Source organism: Protopterus annectens, chromosome 2.part0, assembly GCF_019279795.1.
Source record: "Protopterus annectens isolate FY-2018-M chromosome 2.part0, PAN1.0, whole genome shotgun sequence".
Lineage (NCBI taxonomy): Eukaryota > Metazoa > Chordata > Ceratodontiformes > Protopteridae > Protopterus > Protopterus annectens.
This window is the reverse complement of record NC_056728.1, coordinates 1,587,572,123-1,587,588,360: the sequence shown is the minus strand read 5'-3', so window position 1 is coordinate 1,587,588,360 and position 16,238 is coordinate 1,587,572,123. Positions and strand designations below refer to the sequence as shown.

General features: G+C 40.1%; 1 protein-coding gene across 1 annotated transcript in view; it reads left to right on the top strand.

Moving 5' to 3' along the window:
• LOC122792856 (ATPase family protein 2 homolog) overlaps nt 1–16,238 on the top strand; it is a 1,253,755-nt gene that overhangs the window by 970,226 nt on the left and 267,291 nt on the right. Inside the window, exon 12 of the mRNA XM_044060416.1 lies at nt 7,548–7,601. Coding sequence (XP_043916351.1) covers nt 7,548–7,601 — 54 coding nt within the window. The remainder of the gene's footprint in view (nt 1–7,547; nt 7,602–16,238) is intronic.

Here is a 16,238-nt window from a genome sequence, read left to right as displayed (position 1 = left end):
AGTTACTTTAAGAATTTCAAACCCAGAGATGAGGATTTAACAAAATACTCAAACTTATGGCAAACTCTTCAACAAGATGTTAAATTTATAACTGCTGCAAATAAATTAATAAAAGAGTTCAAATTTCAGGATAAAGTTCTTTTGTCGAAATATTGAAAAGATAAAATCCCATTGATAGAAGAAAATCAGATATTAAAAGCAATTAACTTAACAACAAAATCTATCTCTCTTCAAAAGTTGATGTATACTCAGCTTATGATATTGAATAATGCATATTATACATGCCTTAGCTTGCATAAATTCAATTCTAAAAAATCTCCAAATTGTCCATACTGTAAAGGTCAACCTGCTGAACTTCTCCATATGTTCTGGAGCTGCAAATGGATTTATAAACTTTGGAACTCTTTAAAAATACAACTTCAAAAGATGGGATATCAAAGTTCAACACTTTCATGAGAATTTATGATTTTACATATCCCTCCAAAAGAACTTTCTAGATCACAAATCACTATATTTATTAATGAAACTATATATAGCTACAAATTGGTTAAACCCATCTCAAACTTCATGGGATAACTTTAAGATTCTAGCAATGAGACATATATTAGCCCACAAATTACTTCTTCATGAGCATAATAAAAATATCAATAATCCGAAAATATGGGAACAAGTGTTTAATATTATATTGGCATAATACTTTGAACCTAAATGTATTCTGAGTTATGTATACATTTTAAGGAAACTTTTTAACAACAAATTGTTTATTACCTGAATCATTCTTAATCATTTTGATATCTTCTTGTATAAATTAATGTTACATTTGGAAGCATTCATGTAAATATTGTATATATGTTATGGTGTTATTATTAGAAACATTATTTGGTATTTATCTTTAATTCTGTTTTTGTTTTAAGTTTTATTGAAAATGATAAAGATTTATTATTGAAAAAAAAGAAAAGGGTAAGAGCAAATTACATAGAAAAAATGGGAATTGTGGGAACAATGCACACAATGTATTGGAGGAGGAACGAGGTTTAAAAGAAGGCAGGATTTGAGTGAGCCATAAAATATTTTACAATAACTGGATAGATTATAAGTGTATAATGTCTGCAAATAAAATATGTCAATAGGGTTTATTTTCATTTACATACATACATGACTGCCTGTTTCATAAGTTATAATAAAACTGTTTCTTACTTAAAAGATAATTACTATTATAAGAATGCAACTACCTGTTAAAAAGAGAGGAATTTAAGGAGTGGGTAGTGGAAATTATCTGGGAGTTATTAGGGAAGATAGAAAGTACTCCAGAAGTTATAGCTAGTGAGTGGGATAAAATGAAAGTAGATTTTAAAAATAGGGTAGAAATAAAAAAAAAAGATCTGGTAGAGAAGTAATAAGAATTTATTAGAGGGGCTGACAAATCTTAAAGTATTATAAAATAATGTGACTCTCACAAAACATGAGAATGCACAATTGCAGAGTGCTAAAAAGAAAATAAGGGAGTACCTGGATAATATGCATGAGTTTAGAAAGATTGCTTTAAGCAACTGTTTTTACGACTAGACAGCAGAAAGAAAGGGTTGTTGCCGAACTTGGGGAGCCTATAACAAGAAAAATAACCAGAGATCCTGTAGAGATATTAGACATATTTCTGAAATGTTATGAAATTTTGTATAAAGCAGATACGTGGGGAAATCAAGAAAAAGCACTAATAGAAATATTTATGGAAGACTTAAATATGCCAAGGTTAGTGGAAGATGAGTCTCAACAACTAAGAGTTAAGACAGGAGGGGATGAGAAAAAAATAGGGATACATAATCAATCTTCAGGAAAGTCTCCAGGAATAGATGGTATTCCTGTGGAAGCGTGAATATTAGGAGAGAAGAAAGTGATGAAGGTCTTGAAGGTTATCTTTAACAATATTTAAAAATGAAGGGAGGCAACAACGTCCTGGAAAAAAAAGCTGTGGTGAATGTAAAGTAAAGACCCATCTGATTCAGCTACACATAGACCCATTTCAATTATAAACTATGATTATAAAGTATTTATACTTATAATGGCTAAAAGAATGACAAATGTATTGCCAGAATTGATAGATATGGGCTTTACATAAGGGATATCCTTCGAGGATAGCCAAATGCTCGGCCAGTATACCAAAGCCTTTATACCTTCCAGGCACTGTATATCATGCATATGCTCTACATCCACTGCCTGGGGTGCATATGTGACATATGTACACTTGCTCCTCAGAATTTATTTGCTGTCAATCTGAATGCTACCTTGAATTCATTCTACAAGTTGTTCACCATGTTGCTTCAGCCACCTAGCCTTCTAAAGATAAGTGCCTTGTTGGAGTTTCTTCCTTCTTTGTCTTCCTTTGCTGTTGTGTTTTACATGTCAGCCAGGAAGGGAAAATTTGAGTATGGTATGCAGATTCCCTATTAAGATAGACACAAAGTGTTTTTTTCTTTGGATGTTACTCTCAACCATACACAGTGTGAGATCTGTCAGGCATTTGTCCATAAGACTTTCTGAAGTAGTTTTTCTTCTCTCTATGTCTGTTTAGAGAACCAGTGCTTGAAATTGCTAGCTCAAAGTACTATGGCAGAATCCAACTGCCTCAACATAAAAAGAAGACCAAGAAAACATTTTCTCATTCGCTGCTGTGCAGCCTCCTTCAGACAGTCCACTAAAGAAGCAGAGGGGGAGTTGTGGCTAGTTATTTCAGAAGGGCCTTGGGGGGATACCTCAAATTCAAATTCTTGTACAGGATGAAGTGCCTGTCATCCTTATTGAATCTAGGCAAGGGGGTGAACCACCAAGGTTGGTACAAGCTGATTTTCATCTGCAGAAAAAAAAAAAAATAGACGTGGTTCCTGTGTACAAGAATCCTCACAGGGAATGGCAGGATTTTACTCCAGGACTTTTCAATTCCCATATGGCTGTAAAGCCCCCCCCCCCACCCACCCCAAGGTTTGTCTGTTCCTATTTCTATTCACTGGTGATCTGTTACTGCTAAATGTCCAAGAGCACCTATTTCCTCTGAGGAAGACTTGGACTCAGATTCTGGGGAAAAATCCTTGGATTATACTTCTCAACTCAATTCCCCACTTGCCTTCAGATCTGAGGAAGAGAATTCCTTTTCTCCTGATTCTGCTATTGTCCTTTTTTTGGTACTGTGGTTGATATGAGGGAACATTTCAAGTGGAAATTTGGGTTTCTGACATCCAAAAACAGTACTATATACTCTTGCAAACTGAGTTTCCTAGGTCTTCAGCTGTGCTCCCAGTCTTGGATGCCCTGCTTGACACCTTCTCTTTGGCTAAGTATGGGGAAAAAGGTGCACACTTCTACGGCCTTAACCATCAGGGCCATCAGTTACCAAACAACGTATGGCTAGGTACATCCTGCACATTCATTCCCATCTGGGGAGGCGTTCTAGTTGACATGCCTTACTCAGTTGACAAGTCTACAGTCATTTCTATCCTAGATTCTACATCTCAAGTAGCTCATTACTCTATTAAGTGTAGTTACAATGCTGCTGATGACTCTTTGAGGGCAGCTACATCAGGTTCTGTAATAAGATATTACTGGCTGCCGCTACAGGCTCATCCTGATGATATTAAGGCCAAATTATTGGATTCTCCCGTAGATACTCAGAATCTTTTTGGCTGTGAGCTTTTCAAACCCCCCCCCAGAATAAGGGCAAAACCATACTAGATCTGAAATCAGTCTTTCCTTCTTCCCCATTCCTAAATTTCAGAGGAATCACCCTTCTATGCCTTCCTTTGTTCACAGGCAAGCAAGAGGAAAAAGGGCTTCTAAGAAAACCTTTCCTGACAAGTCCTTCCAGAGGGCTAAAACTCAGAAACCTTGTTTCACTGATAAATCAGCCACACACACACACACACACACACACACACACACACACACACACACACACACACACACACACACACACACACTCTCTCTCTCTCTCTCGGCCGGATTCCTATGTCTCTTAGTTTAACTATGTTCTTTCCTGTCTCGCAACAAATCAGTATAGACTCTTGGGTTCTGTCCATTTTCCAGAATGTTTTTGCTTCACAGGAAGGCGGGCTATTGAAGGCCAGTTCTGGATCTCTTCTTCCTCAACACTTGTTTTGAAGGTTCCTTCCTTCAGGATTTTGCCCCTTCAAACATTGTTTCCTAGTCTTCTTCCCAAGGCTTTTCTGGCGTACTTTGATATGAAGGGTGGTTACCTTTATATCCCTATTCACCCATTTTATTAGGACTTTTTTTTTTTACATTTCTATGTTTCTTCCTCACATTATGAGTTTTCTGCTTCATCTTTTGGTGTTTGTGGCTCCAAGAGTCTTTACTAAATGTCTAGCCAATGTGGTAGACTTTTGCAGGCTTCAAGGAATTCAGATATTCAAGCCCCTTCTCTGGAACTTCTTCTTTGGGATCTTCAGTTTACCATGATTTGCAGTCTGAGGTTCACTATAAATCTCAAAAAAAAAAAAAATCAGTGTTCACCCCTTATGGAATCAAGTGTTTCTGGGTTGTAGAATTCAGGCCATCTCTCCATGATGGCTTTTCTTCCGCCTCCAAAGGTACTATCCCTTTCTCCTTATTTTCACTGACTTCTCCCGCTTTCATTTCTTTGTTCGAGTGAATTTCTGGAAGTTTTGGGGTTCATGGCATCCACCATACCTGTGAACCCTTTTGCCAGATTCCATATGAAAAAATTTCAGTTATCTCAAGATTGTGTGGCTCTAACATTGACATACCCTGGACTTTCTTATTCCCCTCTTAGCATGTCTCAATCAAGAGCTGTACTGGTGGATTTACCAAATGTATCTGAACTCAAGTATGCCCTTCCAAGCTCTATCCCCTACATAGGAGTTGTACTTGGAAGCTTCAGACCAAGGCTGGGGAGCAGCCACCAACAATTTTAGTGTGCCAAGGCCACTGGTCCCTTCAGCAATTGGCAGATCGTATCAGCATTAAAAAGATGAAAGCTTTAATTCTGGACCTTTAAGCCTTTCACTCTCTCTGGTCTCCTGGGCTCCTATGGATTCTCACAGACAATATTTTCATATTGTGGTACATCAGCAAACAAGAAGGCATGAAGTCTTACCTCCTTTGCTGGCTGGCCTTCAAGCTTGGGCTATAGCAGTCCGCCATCAAGTAATTCTTCAAGTAGTTTACATTCCCTCAGAGCAGAATGTGGTTGCAGACACCTTGCGCGGGTCCAGGGCAAATCCGCATGAATGGATATTTCATGTAGAGGTTTTCCTGGACATTGTACATTGGTGGGGTATTCCTCAAATGGATCTTTTTGCCTTCCCCACTGAACAGACAGCTCCCATAGTTCTGCTCCAGAGTACCCTGTCATCTGGCTTGGAAAATGGACACCATATCTTTTTCTTGGAGAGGAATATTTGTTTATGCCTTTCCCCCTCTTCCTGTGCTTCTGAAAGCCCTGCACAGAATCATATGAGCAAGCCCAAAACCATGTGGATGACTCTCTTTTGGATGAGACAGCGCTGGTTCCCACATTTAATTCAGCTGACCAGTGACAGTCATCACAGGTTACCTCACAGAATAGATTTACTCTCAGAAGAAAAAGGATCTCTCATTCACCATCAGCTGTCCATCCTTCACTTGACACTTTGGGTGATATTTTGATTCCCATTAGACACCATTTTTCTGAGGATGTGCTTATGGTTTTACTGGAGGATAGAAATCCACTACAAGAAAATTCTGTATGGCTAAATGAAAGAGATTTTCTGTTTGGTGTCTCAAACATGACCTGGACTCCTTTTTCTGTGAGTATTCCTGGTTCATTCTTATTTGTGTGAGTTGCTCAATTCTGGTCTGGCATATTCATCAATTAAAGCTCATTTGTCATCCATTTCTGCATGTCTGCCACTAAATCTACTTTTGGCTTCTAATTTCAAGGTCACCAATTTCTGAAAGGTGTCCTCCACATTAGCCCCCTACCTAAGAAAATCTATTCCTCCATCTTGGGACCTTAATTTTGTTCTTGACAAACTGACCCAGTCTCCCTTCCTCTTCCTTGCAACACTGTACTTGGAAGACTACATTATTAGTGGCTGCTACCAATGCCAAGAGGATCACTGAACTTCAGGCAGTTCCTCATCTTTTGTTTTTTTTTTTGGTTTTTCACGTAGGGAGGCTGTCTGTTTATATTAACCCTTCCATTGTGTCTAAAGCAGTTAATGATTTGTGTCAGTCCATCTCCCTTTTTTATTCTCCTCAGAACCCCAGTGAAAGGGTTGTTTACCCTCTAGACCTATATAGCTCAAATATTACCTGCACAAGAGTAAGGGTATCAGGAAGCAGTTTTTCCCTTTCATATCAAAAAATTGGGTTTAGTTATGTCTAAACAAACCACCTCCTCCTGGATTTCTAAGGCCATTTCTTTTTATTATTCACTTCATGGCAAGCAACTTTCTTCTGTTCATGCCCATTCCAACATGACAGTCACCTTTTATACAGCTTTTTCAAAGGTCTGTATACTAGATCTTTTTTAAAAGCTGCTACTTGGTCTTTACTTCATACATTTACTAAACTTGACAAGTTGGTTGTCATTTCTAAAGCCAAGACATATTATGTTGCATTTTGGAAGATTCCTCAATATCTTCTTATTCCCATCCTTTCCAGTTAGCCTTTGTACCCTCCCTTCTGTGAAGAATACTGCAACAGTGATAACGAACGTCATAATGCAGTTGTGTAAGAGCTTACCATAACAGTAGATGTTCTACTTCTCACTGTTGCAATATTCTGTTTCTCTTTCCTTCCCTCCATTATCTTCAGTTGCTCTTTCCAGCTTAGGGGTATCCTTTTTATCCCTTCCTGAATGTGCATGTTGGTTCCTCTGGCATTGTTCCTATTCTGCTGGAGCAATTCAGTTCTGTATACATCACATAGGTCACATTGTGGACTTGGGCATACGCCTGACATAAGGTGCCCATAAGGTATAAAGGCTTTTTGAAGAAATGATGGATGGACATTCAGCTATCATCGGCAGGATATCCCTTCTGTAAAGAATACTAAAACAGTGAGAAGTAGGATATGTACTGTTATTGTAAGATCTTACACAGCTGTTCTTTCTTTTCATTCAGAGGTAAAATTAGAGACTTCAGACTTGCTGGGTTTTAGTGGCTGCTGAAGCATCCATACTACCATCTAGAGCTCTAACCTGAGCTGCCCTAACATTTGTTTTTTTGTTATAGCCATACACGGTTTGCATTGTTACTATGCAGACATCATAGTAATGGTATTATATGTCTTCTCCACATAGATGTGGAACATTTGTGCTCTTATCTTCTAAGTCTTTATTTGGGATATTCTAAAGAGTATCTGCTCCAGAAAACTGAACAGCGCAAACCCAGAGACAAAAGAAATTTGTTCCGCTTTAAGGGTATATGAAAGAAATATATATATTTATGAACATATAAGATAATTAACCATGTAACTGAGGAAATAACTGACATGTTAATGATGTGTTATGTTTTTCTTTCTTCCTGCTTTAGGGACCTGAATTGATGAGTAAATATGTGGGTGAATCTGAGAGAGCAGTACGAGAGGTAAGAAAACCACAGCAATCAAGCACTGACACCAAGACCTTAGCATCATATTTGCACCATGCATACTGCACACATGTATGCACACACACACACACTCACACACACACACGCCAATATCCACTGTTATTTGCCATAATTGGGAATGCCAGAGCTGCATGCTAAAATTCTTAAGGTAACCTGACTATACTGCTACACATGAAAATGTAGTAGTTACAGATGGCTCTATAGTTAGACACACAAACATTTACTCAATTGGCTTTACAAGGATGACATGACTGTTACTTGCCTTTCAGGTGTGAGAATTTGTGATGTCATAAGGGCCCTTAGATTTCTTCATCCCAAGTATGCATAAAGCGTAGCCGTGCCACCGTGGGAGTGAATGATGTCTTTCCATATATCTTTTGCAGTACTCTTCACTAAATGGATCTCCTGCCAGGAATAGCCCAACGTCCGGCCAGTATACCAAAGGCTTTAGATTTTATAGGCAGCATATGTCACATGTATCCTCCCTGCATAGGGCATAATGGTGATGTATGGATGCAAATGCTCAAAACTTCTTTGCTGCCAGTCTGAATGCCATTATTGAACATCTGTATGAATGCCAGTCTGCTGTGCTGGTTACCAAGCTGTCTTCAAATAAGTTTCCCATTGGGGTTTCTTCTCTTTTTTTTCTCTGTGTTGTTGTTACTTGTGTTCATGTCATTAAGGAATGGAAAATGTCAGTGTGGGAGGCAGATTCCCCATAATGACTGTTGCAAACGAGTATCTTTTGTGTAAGTGCTTCCCTTGACCATACGCAGCCCTCTAAATGCCAAGCATTTGTCCCTAAAACTGTCCAGAGTTGCCTATCTTCCCTATCCATATACCTTGAGAAGAAATGTCTTAAATTGTTGACTGTTCCTTGGGATGGGAGGATTCTACCATGGTACCCTGAGCCATCTTCCAAGAAGAAATCCAAAAATCTATAGCTGATCTGGTTGTTGTCCAGCCTCCACCAGACATTTCTGTGGAAGCTTGTTAAAGCCCTGTAGAATGTCCAGTGCTTGCACTGGTTACCTCTGCCATGACCCCATTGGAAGTTGGCATGGATCTGCGTTCTGCATATTCTTAGAGGCCTTTCAAATGTCTGCTCTGGTCATTGAGGGGGGAACATTGGTTCCTTATTTCTGGGGTGCCAAGAGAGATTCCTCAAATATTAATCCAAGAAGAGATTTCTACTGTGCTCATTGACTCCAGCCAAGGGACTGAACTGCCAAGGGTTGTTGGGGCAGACGTCCCACTTAAGAAAATGCAAAATTACCCCTATTACTAAAGATCCCCACTATGAATGGCAGGATTGTACTTAAGGCTTGTTTAATGCCTTGATGGCCTTGAAGCCTCCTAAAGGGGTGTCAATCCCTGCTCCTCCGTGGTCTTCCATGTCTGTTAAGAGGATAAGGGAACAGGATTCCTCAGGTGAGGCTGTAGATTCTGGGGAGGAATCCTTTGTGTACTCCTCTCATATTCTTTCTCCACTAGACTGTGGTTCAAAGAGGAAGAGGATTCTTGGAGCCTGGATTCTGTCTTGGAAGAATTATTTTTTGGGGATACTGTTGCTGTTAAGATGGAGTACTTTAAGCGGGATTACTCCAAGGTCTCTGACATCCAAAAGCGATACTATGAACTTTTACAAATAGAGTCTCCTAATCTGTCTACAGTTTCTCCTATGTTGCAGCACATATGGGCACCTTCTCTGCAGCTCCTGTAGCTTGTGACTGTCAGCCCTGCCCCTTAAGAAACCTGACAGGTTCACAAAGTGCCTAAGGAATGCAAATTCTTGTTTAAATGTCCTTCTGCTGACCTTCTGTGGTTTCAGTCTTAACTGATAAACTTTCTAAACTGTTGCCTCCATACCTCTCAACCTGGAATCATCAAAAATCTGGACAAGGCCCACGTAAAATAGGTACAAATCTGCACACTGATTAGCATAGCATTTGCATAAAAATTATGCAACCCCACCCAATCCAATGGAGTTGTGGGATACCAGCTTTCAAATACAAACTGAAGAACAGACAACCAAAATTTGGCACCAGAGCCCCCCTGCAGCTATTCCAATGTCACATTACCTGGCTATTTCGCCCCATTTGCCATAAACACTAATGTGCATGCTGCTTTACTTTTACAATGATTATTTGGATTTTGTAGCACAATGCACAAACACTAATAGACATCTGCTAAACAACGCAATACTGTCTCACAATGAAACTAGACTTAACATTAAAACTTCTCTGCCCTTGAAACTCACATTCATTGAAACACCATTGAAACCCACACCACATCCAAAGAAAATACATCTGGCCAGTGCTGGATAAACACTACCTTTGGGCTGTTTTCAAATCATGGGCACCATGCACACAAAACAAGAAACATACATGTGTTCTTTGATACACCTTCCTGACTTTATTGAATTATATTCCTTGTATAATACAGCACACTTGTTATACTTGGAGCACATTTTAAATTTAGGCAATGAAACAAAATGCATGAACCAATAATGACAAGATTTTGATCCATGTACTATTTATTCCCTACATAGTTTTCTTTAACCCATCCGTTTATCATGCCCATTTTCAAGTGAAATGTTTTGCTGATTTCTTGACAGAATTATCCACTCAGCAGCAACTGAAGTGCATGAAGCTGGTGAAATTTACCTTCTACAAACCTATGTTGATGAACTATAAAGATCCCTAGACTGCCTTTCAAGATCCTGTCTTTGACCATGTGAAGAACTTGTGTCCTCCTAGACAGTATTTTGTCAAGTACTTCCTACAGATATCTTTACGAAACAGGGATCATATTCTCTCTCTTGCAGTATGCAGCAGCTTGAACTAACGTATTAGCACAGAAATCAGTCAGAAAGAAACTAGAAACTCAGTTGTGTTCACATGCAAAGATGTGCATACCTGGGCTGAAAACTAGTAACAATAATACATACAAAATAAAACAATAATCTGAAAAATGATTCTTATGTATGCACGATACTACTGCATTTACTGATACTAAAGGTGTTTGAAAATGCATTCTTCAGTTATTTTAACAGGATTCTCTAAATACTAGTAAGTCTGGATAGCATAATATAATGCAACAGGGCTGTTAGCAGAACAATATTCCAGAATATTCTTAATTTGTGGCTTCTTTTCTGTGAATTACCTTGTCATGTTCAATTACGGATTATTAGCATATAAGAAAAAGAGAGAGGACAAGCTACGTTTAGAATTCACCAACAGACGGCACAGTTTCACAACCACATAATAGAACTGTTGGGAACAGCCTATTAAGTAACAAAGCTCAGGGTCACAGCAGCTTACAAATCACCAATATACTGCTCCCCACCCCCGGCTCCCTAGTCGGAAGTAGGAACGGTTTCCATAAGCGGTTCATCAGTTCAGTTGCTTTTCATTTTTGGTTAGTAATAATGCCCATTATATGAGTGGGAAAGCACAGATCATAATGATTTCTACCTTACAAGGAAGAAGTTGCTTCTCTGTACAAAACGGGCCCAAGTCACACATGCAGAGATTACGAAGGGATAAATAGAGATACATACGCAACGCTCAGCCTGCCTTTCTCCCTCAGTATGTTAACAGTGTCAGGTAGATGCTCTTGTCTAAATAATCAGATGGGCCACACTGCTTGTTACACCGTCGTCTGAGTAGTGAAACTGCGTGCATTAGTTGACAGCTTTAAAACCTACCTCACCTGATAGAAAAAGCACCTGAATTAAAGTTAGACAAAGCATGTTTTATTGTAAACTGTATATTCACTTAGAGCCTGAGAACAAAGAAAGATTGCAGGATGATTCTTCTGTGCACCTAACCTCATTTCATTTGATTTGCAGTGTCTTTTGGATCAGCATTATAAAATGCATTATTGCTTCCGTATATGTACTCCATTCTCAGGCTTAAATTCTAAGTCAGTAGATCAGCCAGAACAAGGAAACCAGAAACACTTTACCCAGCAGCATCTGATGCATATTGATGTTTCTCTCAGGCACACTGTTTGCATTATCTGGAACCTAAAAAGACGGCTGATACAGTGCAGCATAGTACAGAAGTACCAACACATGTTCTCTGCCTCACAGATGTACAGCCAGTTTCAGGTGCCAGAAAATACTTCATTCTCTAGAGGAACTTACATATATGAGCTTTGCAAAAGAACACCATCTTATGAATATACCTACTTACAGGAACAAATTAAATACATAAGATACCATTCTATAGTCAAAAAGAGAAAGTTCGTCAGTAGCAAGTAACTTAGAAGTGTCACCTTTGGCTATACACAAAAAAATGTTTTGCTCATTTGTTTGTTTCTTTATTTGCCATATAATACAGGGCTTACCAACTGTGACCCGAGACCATCCTGAAAAAATATTGTCCACAGACCAGGAAAACTTAAGTAGTTAGAGAATGTACATATAGCTATGAAAGTAAAAAGGACCTATTTTACACCACAGCATAAACAGCAATGAACTTACAAATGCAGTATGTTGAGTCAGGGAATCAATTATAGCATGAAGTTTATAAATTTTTATCGTGTCTGCATACACTTTCTCTTGGTACTCCACACACACTCACACACACACACACACACACACACACACACACACACACACACACACACACACTTCTTATCAGAATTACCGATGCTCCATTCTGTTCTCGGAAACCATTCCCTCGGCTTGAGTTATGCTATCAGCTAAGGAGTTCCATTCCTTCGTGGCTTTCCAGAAATGAATGCATGCACATAATTGTTTGAGCTGAGCTGAATTCCGACAGGCTGGCAGGCCTTTTCACAGAGCTGACGTCATCGTGCACGTGATGATATCGGCTCAAAGCTGAAATTCAAATAAAACAGCCGGGAAATTAAAGGGTGCCATTTGGGAATCGTGGCACCCCATTATTTGGACCCAAAACTCGGTAAAAACCAAGTAATTTGGTACGGTTGGGAGGTATGGTTGCTTCTTCTAAACTCCTTCCTTCTGAAAAAGATAGTAGCACTATGGAAAGGTTTGGTAAAAAAGTATATACTGCTGTCACTTTGTCATTTTGGGCTATTAATTACTAAACCTACACCAGGGTTGTCTTGACTTTCCTTTCTCAGGTAGCTAAGGTTGTGTCTGATCTGCCTGATTCAGTTGGGAAAGCTTCAGCTGTTTCTCTGCTTGGGTCCACTTCCCAGGTCACTTGTCACTCCATAAAATGCAGTTCCAGTGCTGATGATGCCTCTTCCAGGGCTGTTGCTTTTGGTTCTGTGATGAGGCCCTTACTCCTAGCTTCATCTTTAGGCCTTGCCTGATGATATTAAAGCCAAACTTTGGATGCTCTGAATAATAAAAATCTTTTTTGGGACAGCTGCTGCTGCTAACCTGTTCAAGTTGCTCCAGTATAAGGGTAAGGTTATGCAGGAACTCAAGTATATTTGTATCCCCCCTATACCCAAATTCCAAAGGAATTACCCTTCTAAATCTGCCATTGTTCGCAGGCAGATTCATCAACCTCCCAAACTTTAGAAGGGGGTCCAATCATATTCCTCCTGCTAAGTACACTCAGACTTCTACATCTCAGAAGCCTTCCTTTCACATTTTGCCTCCTCTTTCCCTCAGCCAGGTTCCCCTGTCTCTCCACGTCTCTCTCTCTGAAATTGAAACAGATCACCTCAGGCTCTTGAGTGGAGTATGTCATTTGTCAGGGGTATCTCAGGATATGGAAAACTCTTTCCCCCTTTTTAGGCATTCCATAGCCTCCTCCAGACAAGCTCTCTCTTTTCCCAGAGGCTTTGCAGTCCCTTTTGGATCAGGGCACCATTTAGCCTGTTCCACCCACCCAAGTGGGAAGGTTTTTTTTTATTCCAGGATGTTATTAGTTCCTTGCAAAGAGGGGACTTGGAGACCAATTCTACACCTCTGTCTCAACACTTTTCTCAATGTCCCTTCTTCAAGGTTGCTCTCTGTTGAGACATTGTTTCCTCTTCTTCTCCTCCCCTTGGCCTTCTTGGCCTCTGTAGATATCAGTGATGTCTATCTTCATATCCCTACTCACCATCTGTTCAGAAAATATGTATGTTTCTCTGCTTCTTCCTCTCATTTTCAGTTTCCTGTTTTGCCCTTTGGCCTTTCTTCTGCCTCAAGGGTATTCACCAAATGCCTCCCTCCTGTCATTGCCTTTAGCAGGCTTCATGGGATACAGATATTCACTTATTTAGGCTCCTTTTCCCAACAGTCGTCTGCAAGATCTTCACTTTCCCACTTGTCTTCTACAAAGTCTGGAGTTTACCACCAATCTTAAGAAGCCTGTGCTTGCGCCCTCCCAGGATCATATTTTTTGTGGTTGCAGAATTCAGACCATTCCCTTGTTGGCCATTCTTCTGCACGCAAGGCTTTGTCTCTGGCAACCTTCTTCCATTCTTTTCTTCCTCTGTTCTCTGTCACAGCCAGGAAATTTCTCAGGATTCTGGGGTTTATTGCCTGCACCATTCCCGTGCTTGCTCTTTCCAGGCTTCATATGAGGAAAGCTTCGCTGGTACCTCAAACTGGTGTGGCTTCAACATTGCTATCATTGGAGTTCACTATTCCTTTGCTTTCTTGTCTCAGACTCAAGCTCCAGTGGTGGATTCAGCAAATTTCCCTCAATCTCTGATTGCCCTTTCAGGCTGCAGTTCCTTCCCAAGAACTGTTCACAGATGCCTCAGACCTGGGTTGGGGTGTTTCTTGTGGCCCTGGATGTTCAGGGTCTCTGTCTGCATCATCAGAGGTCAAACCATGTAAACATAAAGAAGATGAGGGCCATGCTTCTGGCTCTATCAGCCTTTCATTCCCTTTTTCTCCCCAGCCCCCTGAAAATCTTCACAGGCAATATCACTATGAAATGGTCTATCAACATGTGTGTGTGTGTGTGTGTGGGGGGGGGGGGGGTACAGTGACTTATCTCTTTTGCAGACTGGCTTTTCAGGTCTGGGGTCTGTCTGCTAGTTATCAGGCGATTCTTCAGGCAGATATCTTCATAGCTCAGTCTATTGGAAGACTGTCATAGCAGGACTAGAACACAGGCTCAAAAATGAATGCTTTGCAGAGATGTGTTTGTGGACATAGTTCATTGGTGGTATATTCCTCAGGTAGATCTTTTTGCCTTTTATATGAACAGGCAACTTCCTCTATTCTGTTTGAGAGGAATAAGTCCACTGACTTGGAAAGTGGACACCCTCTATTTCCATGGATGGGAATGTTTCTGTATGCTTTTCCTCCCCTTTGTCTGCTGCCTAGAGTTCTGCACAAAATCAAGAACTCTCCCAAAAACTTTTTGGTGACTCCCTTTTGGCACATACAGCACCGGTTCCCCTTTCTTTTTCACCTGTCCAGGGGAAATCACCACAAGTTACCTCACAGTATGGATCTTCTCACATAAGACAAGGGATCTCATATGCAGCCTTACCTGTCCAGTCAGATGACACTGTGGGTGATAGTATTTTTTATCCCTTTTAGGTACCTCTTTTCTGAGAACATGCTTTGGGTTCTGCAGGAGGCCAGGAATCCCACTACCAGAAAATCACATATGTCTAAATGGAAAATATTTTCTGTTTAGTGCCTCTCTTGCTATCAGGATACTTTTTCAGTAGGGTGCTGGCTTGGCATATTCTTCACTTAAAGCTTACCTGTCCGCAGTCTCCATGTGTCTGCCTTTGAACCCTCCTTTGGCCTCTTGGTTTGAGATCAAGCAGTTTTTTAAATACATCCTTCATACCAGGCCCCCAAAGAAAGACTGTTCCTCCTCCTTTGGGCCTCAGTTTTGTCCTTGAAAAAATTGACTCAGGCTCCTTTTTAACCTGCTAGTCCAGTCTCTATACAGCTTTGTACTTGGAAGACTGTTCTGCTGTTTGCTCTTACTTCTGCCAAGTGTGTGTCTGAGCTTCAGGATCTTATGGCCTTTCTTCCTTTTTTAATTTTTCACAGAGACAGGGTGTCTCTTCGTGCTAATCCTTATATGCCCAAAGTGTCCAATGAGTTGTCCCTTAATCAGTCTGTTCAACTTCCTTCCTTTTTTCTTTCTCCACAATATGTCCATGAGAAGGTTCTCAACATCTTGGACCTGCATAGACAGCTCAGATGTTATTTGGATAAAAGAAAGGTTATTCACACATCTGAGCAACTTTTTCTCTTCATCCCTGTACTTTGGGTTTAGCTGTTATGATGCAAACCTTCTCCTCCTGGATCTGTAAGGCCATTTCCTTATGTTATTCCTTTCATGGCAAATGTTTTTCTTCGTCTGTAAATGCGCATTCTACTAAGTGGTTGCTTCTTCTGGTGGCTTTTTCAAGTGTTTGGACACCAATTCCGTTCTTGAAGGTGCTACTTAGTCCTCTGTCCATACTTTTACCAAGCATTACAAGTTGGATATTTTTTTCCAGGGCCAGGGCGGATTCTGGCAGGGTTATTCTGCATGGGTTTGTAGAGGGCTCATCTGTATCTTCCATTTCCCAGTCTCTGTAGCTCTTGTACTCTCCCTTCAGTGAAGAATACTGCAATAGTGATATGGAAGGATGTAGTACAGTTGTGTGAAATCATACTTTTAACAGTAGATGTCCTTCTGTTCATCGTTGCAGTGC